Source organism: Varanus komodoensis, unplaced genomic scaffold (genome assembly GCF_004798865.1).
Source record: "Varanus komodoensis strain SLA01 unplaced genomic scaffold, ASM479886v1 scaffold29_1, whole genome shotgun sequence".
NCBI lineage: Eukaryota > Metazoa > Chordata > Lepidosauria > Squamata > Varanidae > Varanus > Varanus komodoensis.
The window spans coordinates 7941193-7959181 of record NW_025335759.1 but is presented as its reverse complement, the minus strand read 5'-3'; the positions used below and the strand labels follow the sequence as shown (position 1 = coordinate 7959181).

Below are 17989 nucleotides of genomic sequence, written 5' to 3'. Positions count from 1 at the left end.
TACACGTGGCTTTGTAGCATATAGACAGCCGGTGTAGCTCCCTCTGCAAAGGAGTTACAAACTGAAAAGGGGTAGTTGAGCTGAGCTTCTGTAGCTGAGCCGCTGCATTTTGTACTAGCTGCAGTTTCCTGGACACTCTTAAGAGCAGCCTGATATAGGGTGTGTTGCCATAATCTAGTTTTGAGTTTACTAGTGCCTGTACCACTGTAGCCAAACCCTTTTATCCATGGGAGGCCATACCTGGTGCATCAAATGAAATGGGCAGAACGCACTCAAAGCTACTGCAGCCACATGGGACTCTAGCAAAAAAAGGTCCAGAGCATGAACCTGATCTTCAGAAGGAACGCAGCTCCATCCAGAAGAGGAGGCCCTCTCCCACAGGGCCTCTGTCCTACCTGGACTCAGCCTCAGCATACTGTAGTCATGTGGGAAAGAAAATATTCCCAGACAGAAAATTTGCTCGAAAATAGCTAGAGTTTCATTTTTCTCCATAGGAGACCTGTTGTTTCTTAAATCTTAAATTGATTAAAAGAAATGTATGCTTGCAGTTAAAAATTCTCCTGCATACTTGCCAGGGACAAATCTCCTGAAAATGGGGATTTGTCCCTGGCAAATATATAATAGAATGGAGATATGTCACTGAAATACATGTCACAGAGTAAAATAGGACTTATTATTAGTAACAGAAAAAAATGAAGGTTCTGCAATGTAGTTGCAGGATAGAAGTCTGTTGAAATAGATGAATTGTCAGCTGCTTCTGGTCCTTTGGGTTGCTAAATTTAATCAGAATGTCAACCATGTTGAGTATTTTTTTTCTTAAATTTAAACCATAAAATGTCTATCCAATGCAATATAAATGTTAAGTATGCTTCAGTTTCCCTCCCCACAAAATATTTCAAATCAAATACTAGTTGTGCATTGGGACAAAACTTAATATGGAATATTTTTAAATTTTGTTTATTAAATACAAGTAAAACATTCCGCAATGTATCGATGAAAAATGGCTTGCACAGAATTGCCTGAATATTTTTTGCCACTAAGAAATTGCGGTCAATATTCTTGGAGCGGCGATGAAATGGAGGTGGTGGGACAGAAAAAGATCTTGAAATATGTGATGTATACATACAACATAGAGCACAAGAACGGCAATGAAATTTTCGTTGCATGCAAGAGAACACACTTGGCTCTGCAGTGTCTCTAGGCAACGTTTTGAACATGATCCATCTTCCCTATGATTCTCAGTGCTCAAAGAATAAGCACAAGAGTTTCAGGCACGGGCTGGCACAACCAACCAGAAACACACGTGCACGCGTGCTCGCTCGCTCGCTCGCTCGCTCGCTCACTCACTCACTCACTCACTCACGATCTCTCTCTCTCTCTCTCTCTCTCTCTCTCTCTCTCTCTCTCTCTGTAATGCTAAGACCTTTCATAATGGCAGAAGAACTTCCGCTTCATTTTTCATTTGGTTGGCAAAAGAGCAAACATGAACAAAACGTATTCCAAGTTGCCGGAGTCAAATGTGAGAGTACATTTTGGGCTTGTCTTTATTGGACACAGCTGTTCCTTTCAATGGTGGCCTTCAGAGGTGCTTTTTTCAAACAACAAGATTTGTTATGAGATTAATCTCTTCAAGCAGTGGTTTCAGACCTTGATTAATCTTAATCACAGGCACTGTCTGCACCGACAGGCTGCTTAACTGTTGTGTGCCAAGTTTTCCTCCCTTTGCACATTCAAGGCAACAGACTGTTTAGTTGCAAAAAGCTCTTCATTCGGCAGAGGATACCCAACAGATGCAACCCTCACAGAATGTATCTCTGAACATGCATGGAGTGGTTCCTTGAACCCAAGCTTAACAACTACTTCTGGAAACCCTCCTGTTGAGTCTGTCTGGGCTCGATCCCTTCTGAAGATCCTGTTAGGAAGTGGCCTGCCCCCCCCCCCCCATATGCCTATGCTCTAGTTGGCTGCCCCCCTCACTCCTGACGCTGCATTATGGGGTCAAGAGTCACACCAGGCCCATCTGACTTTGAGAGCTCCTCCCACATGCTTCCACCTGACACCTGCGCATCTTGGCTATCCCCGGAGCCTGCCTGAGCAGTTGGTGAGAGAGTCCTTGAGGTAGGCGGCACTTCTATCATCTCGAAGTCTGGAGCCCCATGTTCCCAAGTTCCCTGTGCCTCCTGCACTTTATTCTCAGTCTTTGAGTCCACATTGGTATGACCCATAAGTGTGCGCTAAGAACTGCCAATTTAATTCCTAAAATAGACTGCAGCTCAGGTGGAGAAAGCGGGGGGAAAGGGGAAGTTTGGGGAACGTTCTCCAGCCTGTTGGCAGAGAGTTGGCATTGCAGTTTGTATGGGCTCATGATATGCAAAATGTCTGGTTTAACCATTTCCATCTTATTTTTTCATAACCGTTATCCTCAGATATGGTGGGGACTGTGCTGAGATGCTTGATAGGTGGAAATAGAAATCATAAAATGTAGGGTGCCATCTATTTCTCTCTCTCCATTGACTGTAGGTGCTATAGAATTTGTGTGTGGGGCAGAGGCAGGGTTTGAGCTGGAGCCAAGATAGCTTTTCTTACTAGTCCTATGACTTGATGATTGAGATGGTGTTGCTGTTTCCTGCTAGAAAAATGGATGAGCTACATAAATAAGCAACATATGGAGTAAGGCCTGCCATTCAATTCACTGTTTTAGTTGATTCATTAGCTTATTCTAGTCAGTTGACCTTGATTGAACATGAAGCTATTATATAAGCTTCATTTTTGGCACCTTTTTAGAGGTTACTGGAAGGGTCCACAAGGTGGCTTACAAATATTCATCTTAGTCCAGTAAAGGATAAAAGCAATAAAAATATTTTAAAACAATCACTTGGCATAAAAAGAAAAAAAGTACACTTTTAAAAACACATTAAAGCTTGTTGGAATAAACACTTCTTGGCTGCGTGCCTACAGGCTGTCAAAGTTGGGGCCAGTCAAAAGGATAGCTTTCTGTTGTTAGTAGTTTTTCATAGCAGAAAGGAAGCTATTTTGGGTTAACTCTGTATATGTTCTCATTCAATAACAATTGGAAGAGAAAGGTGTTTGCATTTCTCTGTTATCAGATGTGGGGCAGCAGGTGAGGAAGGAGGTGAAACTTGTCTCTATGTCCCACATAACAGTCTGTCCTTTATTCTTGATATCACAAGTTAATTGGGAAGCGGATTTGGAAGTGTGATAAGCTTTTAGCCAATCTTGTAAATAGCCACAAGTCTAGTCACCTAGCATTGCATTGTGGGGTGGCCTGTCAGCATTTTTAAGGGCTAGCAACCCCTGTCCCAAAAGAAATCCATTCAGTTGCAGCTCACTTCTTAGACGGAACAAATGCTGTCTGTTAACAACACCGTGCATTGACTTTGGGGGAAAAGGGAATTTGAAAAAACTGAGTCAGATGAGTGACTTTTCCTCTGGAACCATGTACAGGAGGTTGTGTTCTTGCTAGCAAGTACATTAAGCTGCAAGAATTAATGAGTTCTGGGGAACTGATTCATCCCACACTGCATCTTGAAAGCTGAATGGCTTTTCTTATTTTTTTTATTCATCCCAGATGCCTAAACGTTATAAGTCTGTTTTGTGCATGTTTACTCACATCCATATGACCAGCTCAGTGAAAATCTACTATGGAAGATGGATGATGGGTCTTTGTATTTTCTCTGAGAAGGAAGAAACAACAAGCACTAACTCATACACAACATCTAGGACGCATGCCCCCACCCCTGCTCCTGTTTTTCCTCCAGAGTAGGAAAGTAGGTCTTGCTAGATGGCTAGTAAAGTTGAGTTTGGAAAATGGACAACTGGAGAAAGAATTGAAACACACAGAGAATAAGAACAGGTCAAAGAATATGAGATTTTTATTTATCTTCATGGATAAATAAATCAGAAGGATCCTTATTTACTTTATTTGAAGTATTTTTATCCTGTGCTTCAGCAAAAACAAAGCAAAACAAAACAACCTCTCCAGAGCAGATTACAGATGTCATTAAGACATGACAGAAAAGGAGTGTGGAGGAGGAAAAAGCAAACTCGGCACTGGTTATTCACTACAGTGTCTTGCAACAGGCAGGTGGGGATGCTTACAAATCCAGGTGAGGAGGAACCAGTGGCATGGCTCTTCCTCCTTTCTCTGTAACCTTGTGCTGGGGTGTCAAAGCTCTTTCAGCTTGAGGGCCTGACAGTGGGTTCTGAAGAAGTTCTTCAGGCCTGCATTCCAGTGGTGGATGTGGTGGGCCAAAGACATGCCCTGCTGCCACACTCCAGGTTTGAGCTTCTGGGGAACACATGCTTGCTTTCTGCCCCTCCCCAAGGTTGTAACTTGCCCCTGGCTTTGTTCTTTCTTTAAGTCTCAGGACAGTTGTCTGCCTCATGTGTATGTGTAGTTTATGTGAAAAATAAACTTCTGGTTGGCCAATAAGGCCAGCCCAGATTTGTTGACTGCTGCTCTTCCCCTTCTGTTGAATCAGTTTGTACTTAATACTAAGTCACTGAAACCCTTGTTGACCTTTGCAGGGTGTGCTGTCCACCATTTTGAATCTGCAAGCTGCATCATGGTTTGTCATGTTTCATGAACCCAGGTGGTATAAGTTATAAGAGGGGTAAATCACCCTTGCGTTAATCTAGAACAACCCATGGTTAACCGTCACATAAGCTACAAAGCCCTAATTGTCCCAGCACAACAAGCCAAGGTCATGTGTGCCCAGAATGGCTTACATTTTTAAATGGCAGGCAAAGTATACCACAAAGTCCTGCAGGTTATGCAGCCTATGATTAAAATTTCATGTGAACCAGCCCAGTGTCTCACAAATGTTGTTGGAGGTAGGTTTTATCTTTCTCTTTATGAATAAAAGGCACTCCGTGTTGGGTGGGAAACTGAGAAATTTCCTGCTAGATTAACAAAAGTGAAGTTTGCAAAATTTTGGTATGTGGGAAGAAAGACAATGAAGGAATTCAGTTCTATAGTACAGCCTGCAGAGGTTGAGTTGGAGTCTGAGAAACAGAAGAGGAAGAGGCAGAGTTGGAATTTGCATCCAAAAGGCCAAGGACACTGGACCCAGAGATAAACTAGGCAGCTTCTGAGAACTGGCCAGTTTCAAATTCAGGGGAAATTCTAAGCAAGCGGAAATGGTCAGGGTGAATGTCACATCATTACTGCAATCATATGGCATCCCATTGAGAGGGCAGACCAATTGAGAAATGCAGATGTTCCCACCAATTGGGCCATAAGCAGCACGATCTAACTTGAAATTGGAGTCAGCTCTTTTTGTTTTGAAGGGAGGAGAGGTGTTCAGTTTGGAATCAACTTCATATTGTTAAGCCACATTCCATAATGGCCAGTTTTCTAACTTTGCTTGTGTCTTTTGTTAGCGAGTGCTGCTATATTCTTCTTTATCTCAAAGTCAACCTAGTTGGTCAGCTTTAATTACTTAGACAGAAGAAAACCTTTTGTTCCTAACTGCTTGGAAGGAGATGGAAAAGATGGAGCAGCTCACACAAGTGGAGAGGCCACAGTGGTGAGAAAGGCAAACCAGTGTGGCATAGTGGCAGAAGTGTGGCTGCAACTGGGAATACTCCAGGTCCATGAAGCTTATTGGTTGCCTTCAGGCCTCTCAGTTGACCATTGCCTTCCAGTCTAACCTACTTTAAAAGGGCTCTTCTGAGGCTAAAAATGTGCAGGAGAGGCTCGGGGAGATGAGGATTGTGGGTAATAAAAGAGCCTGTGCTAGAAACAAAAGGAGATGGACAGTCTGAAGAAGGTATTGGATGAGCAGTCTCACATCACCTGGGCAACATCTCTGGTGGGAAATCTCCATGCAATCTGGGCAGGCCTAGATGGGAATGGTATTCAAGTGTTCTTGCATGAGTGTGTAGTCTTATGTAGCTGTGGGTTTCTAGTGTCAATTATGCCAAAAATAGAATATCTACATCTGGCCAGTGGATCCTTGATTTGCCTGCCCACATTTTTATTGCCCCTTGACTTTGGTAAACTTGCTCAGGACTAAATATTTTGCAAATTGTGACTTGAGGCAGCTCTGTGAACTAGGCAGCCTTTAGCTTGTTGATTTTTTTTTTTAAAGAAATGAGAGAGAGAGGCCTTGTTTGGGAGAAAGCTTGGCAACTGAGCGGGATTCTTGTCTCTCGGGGATGGATGTTTGTCATGTTCACTTCCTTGTCCAGAAAGGTTTCCTATGTGCATATCTGTCAGTGACTTCCATGAATCCAAGTCTTTCCTGGAAGACCAGTGAGATTATTACTTGGAAATTTCTTCCCACCCACACATGCTTTGAAGTTGGGGAGCTGCTCTGTGGCAGGAGCAATCTTTTCAGAAGTCATGAAATCTTCATCTTTCCAGCACCTGCAGTTTTCTTTAATAGTGTTCTGTTGACCTTCTACTCTTCTCCTTTTAGAAACCTCATCAGGGGTTCTGCAACAAGCTTTCAGGGATCTCCCAGCCAAGTACCACATCAGTTCAATGAAATATAGACAGTAGCTTTCAAACAAGGGTCTTGACTGAGGCTTTGCTTCACACTGTCCTTTTGTTTCCTTGGGTCATATGGTTTTTGAAACAATACAGACTTCACCAGAGGAGAAAATGAGCTGCGTATACCCAGCCTGGCCACCAGTCTGTTTTTCAGTCCATTTTCCCCATTTCTTGCTTTCAGCTTCTCTGTTTTGAAAAAAATGCCGCAACTTTACTTGCTTCCTATCTCCTGCTGGACTGAAGCTAGCCTCTGGAATAGAGATACTCCAAACTAACATCTTTGCAAATGCTTAAAAACATCCCGGAATCTGACATATTGTAAACTGCTAGAATTAGTATTAGAACTTTTCTACACAAATTGTTTGTCATTCCCTACTCTTGATTGTTGATGTTGTAACGGTCCAGTTTTGATTTTTAAGACTGGTTTCCTTGTTTTGTTTGTTTGTTTTAAATGGGAAAAATAGGGCATTATTCCCACAAACAAAAGAACATGTATTTCCCTATTTGTGAAATTGCATAATTCCACCAGCACAGTGGCACCTAGAAGTTCTGTATGGGAGAGGCAGGCGCAGAAGCTTCTTTGTGTAGAGCTAGGATCTCAGTTCTGCAAGGAAAACAAAAGTAGTTTCAGCAGATTGATACTCCTTGCTATGTATTTATTTATTGCTTTTATATACCATCCTTCACTAAAAGTCCCAGGACAGTCCTGCAATGAAATAAAAGTGCAGCATTGGGCAACACATTACATCAGATAAAGCCCATTCGTCCCCTGGATGTCAGGCCCAGTCCTGACACAAGCAGAACTAGGCATTTGGTAGCAGCCCTGCCTCCATGCACCCAGTAAAAGCCTGCCTGGCTCCCAGTGCCTGGCTCAGATTAAGCCCTTTTACTGTGAGTTTCTGTGTCTAAATAGAATGCTGTGTCCAGGTTCACGTCTCACTTGTGGAAGGGCAGGTCTGCCAGTGGCTGTTAGCTGCAGTAGCTCAATGCAGTCTCAGTCTCTGAAGACAGTTCTGGGCAGTGGCGCAAGGAATAGCAGGGGAGGGCAGTGTCCTCCATGACCTGCTTGTGAGATTCCCAGAGCTCTCTTGTTGGTCATTCTGGAAAGGAACATGCTTGATGGGACAGAGCATTGGTTGAATTCAGGATGGCTCTCCTTAGTTTATATTTCAGTGATCTTTTTTTGTATTTCTAAGCAAAGATTAGCTTGTTTTTCAGTATATATTCACACAACAAATACAGCCATAACTGTTAGAGGCAGGGGAGGGGAAGAGGTGTCAGTGACTCTCCTAGGCTTTGCTCAGTCCCTGAGTGTATTTTCAGTTTCAGTTTATTGTCATAAACAAAATGGTTTTACCGTCAGTTAGACCTACAGTTTAATATAAGCATTCCACATTGCTTGGTAGGCATATTTCTGTAATCCACAGTATGTATGACAAATGCAGATAGGCCTTTTGTCCCTTGGTGGATTGTTGGTCTGTGTTTATATTCCCAGTGTTTACATTTGGCGTTCCATTTACCCTATCTTGGAATAAGGATCCATAGAATTGGGAGGTACACGTAGCCTGTCAAACGCTATATTGTCTGTAATTTGTAGATGAGTTTCCAGGGCCAAGCTGATAACAGAGGATCACAACTGTGCAGAACTGAACAATAGAACAGTACCTCATTTTGTGTGTGTTAAGGAGCCTTCTGTATCTTTCTACATCTTTGATTTCTATCTGGTCTTTATGTAAAAACTTCCTTTTGACACAGCAGTTCTCAAATGACATGAATGAAGCAATCTGGGAGCTGGCTAACCATGAGTTGTCTGTCCTTCTTGCAGATGATGAAATTTGCCTGGGATAACTACAAGCAATATGCCATGGGAAAAAATGAACTGAGACCTCTCACTAAGAATGGACACATCGGAAACATGTTTGGTGAGCTGAACTTCAGTTTGCTGGAATGGTCTCAGATACTGTTCTCTTCCTAAATGTTTAGGGAAAATAATATTAGGCCAGGGATAATTGGCATTCTTTGAGTGACTGTGCCCACAATGGAGCTACAGTAACCCTTGTTAAGACAGACAGATGAATGAAGGCCAGGAGCAAGGTGCTGCAAGCAGGTGTGCCAGGTGCTATTCCTGGCGACCAAGCTCCTTCCCCACCTGCTGCTGCTAGTAATTGACTGTCATGGAAGAGGGGTGTTGCATGGCCAGTGTGTGGGGCTTGATTCCTGGCAGGAACCCCACAAATCTTGGGCACACTCACCAGGAACTTGCAAAGCGCACTGGAATCCGGGGAGCTGAGCCCAGAGAATTTGATGGATTTCTACCCCCTAACAAATCCCTTGCACATCTCCACTTGGACCATATTACATTAATCCTGCTTCAGCTGTCCTGCTGCCAGTTCGTTTCTAAGCAATAGTCAGAGTGCAGGTCCTGGCCCTGAAAGCCCTAAATTGTTTGGAACTGGAACACTTAAGACCTGCCTGTACCCATGTGAAGGTGCCTGTGCATGAAGCTGAGCTCCAGATGTCCTGCCTGAATGGCCACTGGTTGTGTTAGTGAGGCGGGCAGGAGGCGAGGGGCTGTTTGTGGAACACCTTTCCTTCAGTGGTACAATCAGCGCTGCACTGCGCTTCGCTTTGGAGGTGGGTGATGATTTTATTTCAGTCCGCTTTGGGTTAAGAAGGAAGATCAGTGTTTCTCTTGCTTTGTAATTTTCTCTTTAGAAGAGCCAACTCTCCAGTCATATCCCTTAGGACGTCTGAAATTCCTCTTGGTTACAGAAGCAATGTTCCCTGCCTTGTTGGGTGCTGTTCATTGAGAAACAGATGCCCAAGTCTCAGTTAAGACATACAGAACCAGCTTCCAGAGTCTTTGAATCCTGGCCTTTGCTGCAGACACCTGGTGCATATCCCTCAGCTTGTTTGTTTAGGCCCTACCCTCAACCCTCCACCTTCTGCAGGCCCCACATAAAGAAGATGGCAATGGGACCCAGCCTTCCTTTTTGTTTAAACTGTGGCATTGCTCTCAGCCTGAGAACGCTGCTGTCAGGATCTGCAGCTCTCTGAAATCAGCCAAGCATTTCCTCTTGCATCATTTCTGTTGTTCAGGGGAAAGGTGGCGCTCATGAAATATTGAATACATGAATCAATATTAAAGGCTTTACTTTGTGTGCTTACTGGTTTGTATAATTTTCTCTTTAGCGGATTATAGTGTTTTGGGTAACTCAAATGCTTGTGCTGCTTAGACAGCTGGTGTTTTCTGTCAGTCTCTTCCCCTCCCCGTTCTTTTCTGGAAGTCAAGTCATTTCCATTGTAACTTCAGCTCCTCAGTGTCTCCAACTTTGGATTTCACAGTTTGGTTACTTTTTAAGATCAGCCTTCCACAACCTGGCAGCCTCCAAATGTTCTGGGCTATAACATATTACGAGGGCACTAAGTTGGGAAAGGCCGTTTAAAACTATTAAATTGGATAGAAGTGACTCCCCCGACTGGTTTCATAAAGTTGTGTTGGGAGAGATCTGCTGGCTGCCTGATGTATCTTAACTGAGAAAAGAGGAAGTGTTGCATCATTCCACTTAGCAGCCTCCTGCCTTCAGCTATGATGCACCGTTTGCTGCACTTGTTTGGATCTTGAGATCCAAACCTTGAGATCGCCACCAAGGCCACTTGGAGTTGTGAAGGCCACCATATGTGGCCTGGATGTTTGCTCATCATGTTCAGTTAAGGCAGGATGGTCAGGGTTATCTGTTGGTACAGATAATTACTCACCCTTTGAGTATAGTGGGATCACTGTTCTCTTTAAAGGGGTAAGAGCCTTCCAAGCCAAACATATCAAATAATATTTGGCCAGTCTTGAACAGCTCTTTTCTGAGGAAGTTGGTACAGAGCAGGATTTTCTTGTATGATGTGTCTTTCTTCAATTTATTCAGGCCTTAGTCACTCTGCTAGATGATCTGTGACTGGAAGTGGGGATGCCTTGCTGTTGATTCCCTTAAGCTTTTTCACAGCATTTGACACTATGAATCATGACATCTTTTCCACTGTTTGAAACATCTGGAGGCTGTTAACCGTTTATCTCTGAACTGGTTTTGTTGCTTTTCATTAAGATGACCTCAGAGGTAGTTACCAGCAGAACTTCCTCTGGCCCCAGAGAAATGCACGTATAGGAAACTCCTGGGAGAGATTGTGCAGAGTTTTGCGGGTTGCCTGTTATCCATATGTTGATGTGCAAATGTTAGGTCTGAACCAGTGTTTCAAGGCCGTGATTAAATGGATGAGAGTGAGCAAACTAAACCCAAACCCTTACCCAGGCCAGGCCTGCTGCTTGGAACTGGATGTTCTACAAGTAAGAAAGCAACTGATTATAAGTGGAATGTTGCAGGGCTGGGACAAATCATTATCAGCATCATTTATTTATTTATTTATTTATTATTAAAACATTTCTATGCCGCCCCTTGCCGAAGCCTCGGGGTGGCTCACAGCACCAAATAAAATACAATAAAATACAAAAATAACAATTTAAAATTAACAATATAAAATAAATAACAATATAAAAGAAGTCGCCCTGGTATCCTTACTGAATGTATACCATGTCTTTCTTCCTCTTGAAAGGAACCTAAGATGATTGCAAGGTTCTTTCCCTCTCCATTTTATTCTCGTAAGGGTTAGGCTGAGAGTCTGTGACTGGCCCAAAGTCACCCAGTGGCTTTCTTGTCTGAGGAGGAATTAGAACCCAGATCTAGTGCCTAGTCTGGCACTCTTAACCACTATACCACACTGGAAGCCTGGTTGGACACCTGGATCTGGTGTCACTGTTGGATGTACCGACTGGGCGATGTACAGGATCCCTTAAAATCCATGGAATTCCGTATACCAACTATATTTCTCAAGCAGAGCCTCACAGCAGCTCTCCCTGCTTTTGTACTTCAAGCATTGAGTTTCGAATGTGTCATATGGGGGCTTCCTTTGAAAATAGTCCAGACGTCACTGCTAACACAGAATGTCTTTTGGCAGATAAAGGCATATCCAGCCAATGCTGTGCAAATGTATTTCCTCAATTGAGCTGAAGCTCAATTCAGCTTTCTGCTTTCATTTTTAAACCTTTAATACTTGATACTTTAATCTCTACACATCCTAGAACCCCCATATTGCAGACAGCACCTCTAGCTAGCTGTTTAATGTATTTTCAATGTTCTATGTTTAAAGTTCCCTCTGTGTCAGAATTTAGAACATCTGCAGCCAGGCAGCAGGGCTTACATGGAGTAGGGTTTCTGCCATGGAATGACCTCCCTCAGGTAGAACCTGCAAGCTCCTTTCTCCTGCATCTTAAGTACTCATTTGTGAAGAACTTTGGACAGTTGTTTGGAGGGCAAGCTGGATGCTGCCAAATTCCTGTGCTTCCTTGATATTTTTCTTGCTCACGTTTGTTGTTGGAAGTTTTGTTATACTTGCATTTTTATTGAATACGTATATCTATGTGATAACATGCCTTCTTGAACACTGGGGAAAGTAGCTTTAAAATATTTTGAATAAAATAAATCAGTATGACTCTCAAGTGACTTTGTGACAATGAGGTTGTCACCAGCTGTGTGTTTGACACTAGGATGATCTGTCTGACTGTGCCCTAAAATGTTTGGCATGTTACTATCCTTGTTTGTGCGTTTCCATTCCAATTTACAAAATATTGATTTTAAAGCCTTTTATGGATTACATGATCATCCTTGACATTGGTTCTTAGTATGGTAAATATGACTTCAGTAATTTGGTTTTGAACATCTGGCGACTGATTATCAGCGCATCCTGTAATCTATGGTATGCACGTTACCTTGCAGCATATGTAGCAGTGAGAATGCTGCATTTTAGCTCCAGTGTTGGTTTTGGACAACTTGGGGAGGCAGCGTTGTGGCTGCTCAGTTACATGCTTTCTAGGAGACAATCCTTCGCTTGCTTTCTTCTGCAACCTGAATTCAATGCTTAGTTGTGGGTTTGCTATTACAGTGCAAAGAGGCATTCCTCCTGGGTTAGCAATGTTGCTTAGTCTCTCTCTCATTCTTTTTCTTCACATGAGAACAAGTTTGCATCTGGGAGCATGTATAGATCCCATAGACCTCATATTTGGAGGGTCAGGTGAGAGAAGTCCTTCCTGCTTCTTCAGTGTCTTGCAGGCTGGTCCTTTTCTGTTTGATCCAAATAAGGTTCAGGAGGTCCATACTGGCTCTACTAAGTAGGGTCTAACTAGAGGCTTCTGTCTATTGATAAGAGATGCAACTGCTCTTGACTGCAGCAGGGAGAAAGAAAGGAAGCAGAACAGGCCGTCTTCTGTTCTGAAAATGGCTTGGTTGCCTCCGCACCTTTGCTGAAGTCACTGCAAAATTCCAGGCCTCCCTTTTTCTTCTGACTCTGCTCCTATGTTATCCATTTGTGTGTTTTCCTTCTCTTTCCTCTGGAAAGCTCCTACTAGCACTTCCGTGCTTTCTGGGATGGACTCCTTCCTGTGGCCAGAGCTGACAGCAGCCCAGAGTGCTGGCTTCCAATCTGCAGCACAGGAGTATTCTGGGAGAAGCTACTCTTCTCTTTACCCTGGGGTTCACTGTCACAAGATTCTTTGCATGAGAAGTCACAGTCCAAAAGTGTCCCATGTTTGGTCTGGCTCTCTTAATTTACAGTGTTTGCCTGTCCAGTTTGTTACTCTTTCCCTGCCCTGACCTCCAGATGAGTTTCACCCAAGTTCATTAAGGAAAGTGACACTAACAAGGGACAAGCATCTAAGAGGACTGTAATGCATGTTTCATGTTTTGTACTGCAATTTGGAAGGTTCTGGAGATAAGATCTGGAGCAGATATTTGGGGTTAAACAAAGCTTCTCCAGAGCGCATTTCTTGTTCTTCTCCAGACACTGTTCCTTAATCTGAAGTCGTATGGTCCCTTTGCTGAGTATTTTTTCCTTCTGCAGTGCTGTCTGCATTTTATGGATTAGGGTGGTAACTGCTCCCCATTTCTCCTTACCCTCCTCACTGATGCAATGGCTTACGAAAATGAGTTGCGATTGGATAACATAGTCAGCCTTGGTACTTTCCTTCCTGGAGGGTTCAAAATTAAGCGAAAGACTTATTTTGCAGCTACTTCTGTGTGTGTAGGAGGATACTTCACCAGGACTATTTTCAACCCTGTTTGTGTGACTGTGAAATCTTCACATTTCTTATGTGTACAATATGGTCTTTTCAGTGGTGTGTATGATGCTCTTTTAGAACGCAACTTTCCTTCTCAGAAATCACACCCTGAAGCAGGGAACTTTGTCTTTATATGGGCTACTTTCCAAAGTGGATTTGTGGAGGCAGTTGATGAACAGGGATATGTTGCAGGTTTCTTTGCTGGGTTCATGATGTTTTTGCATCCTCTTGCTTTCCATCACTGCACACTGCCCCATCTGCTTGGTTGATGGGTTCAGCCATCGGATGTATGGGACAATTTTTTGGAATCCTTGAGTCCATATATGGCATTCGATAGCTCAATTCTTAGAGGAAAGTAATGGGGAAAAGTAAAACCAGTCTTGGATGTGGAGGATGGAGAGATGTGAACTCCAACCTGAGTAGAAGAACATTGAGACTTGAGTCTGCAGGGGAACGCTGAATATGGGACCTGAGTGGAAAGGAAAGAAGAGGGATTCAGCCAATGTACTGCCATAAAACACTGACCAAAGGAAGGAACTATGGAGGGGGCAATGGTACCAGTAAGGAAGCTTCTTCCAAGCAACAGGCCGTGGTTTGTTATATGGGATGGCAGACCCCCCCCCCCCAAAGGGCTGAAGGCCCACTCTGAAGTTAAACACCAACAGGGCTCTCCTGTTACTCATCTTCTCTAGTTTTCCCACTGCTCTTGTCCTTTTGTACCCACCTTGGCCTAACTCCCAGGACCTTGCCACTCTGACTTGACCAGAACCTGGCTATACTAGAGGAGAGAGTGTGGATTTGGAATGGGAAAAGGAAGTATAGGATGGCTTGGAAACGTGGTCATTGCAGTTCAAGAGATCTGGGGGACAGCAGGTTGTCTGCACACTGACATGCTGTCCTGCCTGGATGCAGCTTTCCTAGGCCACCCTTGAATGCCAAGGTAAGCCCAGGATAATGCTTTTCACTGTCCCCTTTTCCTATTTAGCTGCTGCTAGTGCAGGTCTTCTGAGCAAATTAACACGGGGAAGTGCACTGCGATCTTGTTTCTCAAAGGTGCTAGAGAGAGGCACGTTTATTATCTGACTAGGCATTTCATGCGCACCTGTCACCACAATGACTGCCATTATACAACAGACTTATTATTCTGCCTGCTCCCTTGTCTGTCAGATCTACTTATTATTCTGACAAAACGTTTTAAATCCCTTTAGCCTGGCAGCGTTTTATATAGTTATGGAGAAAGGAGCTGAATTCTGTTCTAAGGGTGCATCAACAAAATTTATCAGTTAAGGCCTGATATGTCACACTGTACTCCAGTGCAGCTTTTAGATGCTAGAGATTTTTCTCCTTTTTCTTCCTGCTGATATTCTGTGGAGAGCTCCATGTTGGCAGCCTAAGCTATCTGTCTTGTAACTTGTCCCCCTGTAGAATTAGCATTTCAAATGGTAAATAAAACCCTTATGGGCCTGGTCAGATTCAGGACCCTGTTTGTTCTATACCTGTTGAGTGATGAATTGGTTTTGAATAATTATTCCTTGATTCTTTTGTTGACCACTTTCCTATGGAAGTGGGCCAAGGTGGTTCAGAATATTTTGGAATAGAACAGTAGATGGTAATGGCTACTGAGAATATTTCTCTATATGCTGAAGTAGGCGAAAAGATGACCACAAGCAACCCTTTGCTAGGATTGTTGATTATATTGCTGAAACAGACAAGAAAATTGACTAGGCAAGACTGCACATTCGTGTGGACTTGTGAGGAAATAATAAAATGATAATTCCTTAGGGTTGATGAAAAGATTGCTAAGAGTGAAATGCTTGCCCACTCCATATCTTAACAAAAGTCTGAAATGAAAGCTTCTTGCACTATAGTTGCATTATGCAATATTTATCCAAATGTAATTTTGCCATGCTGTTGGGGAGATAAATGCAAGGGTGACCTAGATAGGAGGCCACCCATCTCATTGGCAGTTCCTCAGGTCAACCAGTTTCTGCCATGGAACCATTTACTTTTCAAAGCTGTTGCATTTTGTTTTCTGTCTGTCTGACTGTCTTTCCTTTTTTATTAAAATGGGTTAGTTAAAGATTGTAGGAAAACATTCTCAAGCTAATTAGAAGCAACAGGAGCCAATGTTGATGGGTTTAATGCAGGAAAAGGAAATTGGATGACATTATTAACGGGTATCATTGCAGGTAGAAGAGGACCTCTTTGGTGGACTGGAGGGGGGTGCTTTGGATCCATGCCCCGTTTCTTGGGCTCATATGAATTCAAAACCTTAGAGGGGTCCTTTCCTGTGATTGATGTAAGAGCCATTCTCAATTTGCATTCCAAATCCATCCTTGCTAAGAACTGTGCCACATTATGTAGAATTGCTTTGCACATTTTGCAAGTGAAAATGCATTTTATCTCTTTCCTCCTCATGCCTTCTACCACTCCAGCAAAGTTATTTTCATCATTTCCTAGAATGCCATAACCTGCTGTCCCTTTTCCTTGGGAGTTGCAGCTGCCTGGTCGAGCACAACTTGGTTTTGCTTCTCTGCATTATTTTTATTGCTCTGAAATCAGTCACAGCAAATCTGTTTTCCTCAAGCCATCCAAATATGAAAGTAGTTGGTATTCTCATCTGATTTTTATCCGAGCTGACACTTACCCTTGATCGTTTTCATCAACCTCCACCCCATCTCAAATCTTCAAAGGACAAACTGACATTAACTTGCCAATAGTTATTTAGAAGCATCATTTTTACATTCCTGATTAAGGTGAGGATAGAAGTTCCTTAAATCTGGAAATTAAAATAATTCCTTAAACCATTAGCCTACCACCGTTCTCTTTGCCTGCTCCTGCTAAGAGTTTCTGCTTTGTAGAGCATCTGCACTCTTCATTCAGAGAATAGGTCATGCTAGATGTTGATTTTGGATCTTTCATGCTGTTATATAATTCAGTAGCCTGTAATCAAGATCATTTATGTCTAAGCCCAATTGTTTCCATTCATTTTAAGGATAAATGATGTTGTGTGATGCATGATACTCTCTTATTTTCCCGTTTTGTTCCTGCAGCTGAGAGCCAGGCTAAATACCACACTCACCAAGAAGATGCCAGTCCCTTTGGAGATCAACCCCCCCACAAATACTTGGTATCAGTTAGAATAACTTGTCAAATGAGTTGGAGCCATGATGGTGTGAGTCTCCCTGTTCCCTCTGGAAAGTCCCATTGACATGGTTGGATAAATTTGCAATGTGGTTCCATTTTGTGCAGAGGGCTGTATGAAAATGATGCCGCCCAGACATGGAAAATTGACCATGGTTATTTAATTTATTTATTTATTTATTTGGAACACTTATATGCCGCCCCATTCGCAAAAGCCTCAGGGTGGCTTCCAATGTCAGTTCCTCTAGTGGCAGTAATAGCTAGTGGCTAACAACACTTGTTTTGCAGGTGGTACATAAGAAGGAGTAACCGAAGTGCTTCTTGTTGATGATGCTTCCAACTTTGCAGTAACTGGAGACCAAGTTCTAAATACTTGCCGCTAGCTGAATACACATGCCACTTGCATCCTTTTTAAAACCCTTCCTTTTTGCTTGCTGAGAAGAAGGTACACCAAGGTCAGATGCTGCGCCAGTGCTGAAGCAGTCGCCTTACTTAATCTAGACGTCAGGGCCCTTGAAAGCACTGGTTATAGTGAAAAGCTGGAGCCCTGTAGTGTAGCCAGCAGAAAGTATTGCTCTGGCAGCTAGGAAAAAGGGCCAGACGCCAAGTATTCATTGCCCCAAGTATCCTATTTTGGGACTGATGATGAAGACTGCTCTTCCTTTTGTCTCCTGGAGAGAGATGCACTGTCCAAGACCTGGAGTATGTAGCACTGGAGTCTCCAGTGTGCTGGCCACTGGCACCAGTGTGTCCATGGATGCCTTTCTGGGCACTTGTCAGTTTCCTGTCAGTCTCCCTAATCCTGCTGAATTTGTTTCTTAAAACATTCTTTCTTTTAAAAAGGGTGTGTGTCTTAGACTGCAGTGCTGCCATCCGCCACCGTCTTTAAGAGGGATTTTTGTGTCTTGGAGCTCAGTCCTCACCTCTGTTTTGTGTGTAGGTTCCTGGACAAGTTACCTTTCTTTAGTCTTTATCAGCTTACCTTCTGGGAAATGGCTGGTTTGTGACAGGCCATGCCTAGCATGGCAAAAGTCTTATGGACAGACAAGCCCATTCCATGGCAGCCGTTCTTTGAGAACATCCACAGCATTCTTTCAAGATTCCCAGTGTGCCCACCAAGCCAAAATAGTGGAGGGCTCTTGACCTGGCAGAGTACAATGGGCAAAAGT

The 17989-nt window shown here is 43.2% G+C and overlaps 1 protein-coding gene across 1 annotated transcript in view; it reads left to right on the top strand.

Moving 5' to 3' along the window:
* The window catches only part of MAN1C1 (mannosidase alpha class 1C member 1), a 128076-nt gene that overhangs the window by 44393 nt on the left and 65694 nt on the right, over positions 1 to 17989 (top strand). The window contains exon 3 of the mRNA XM_044434731.1: positions 8343 to 8439. Within this exon, the coding sequence (XP_044290666.1) occupies positions 8343 to 8439 (97 nt within the window). The remainder of the gene's footprint in view (positions 1 to 8342; positions 8440 to 17989) is intronic.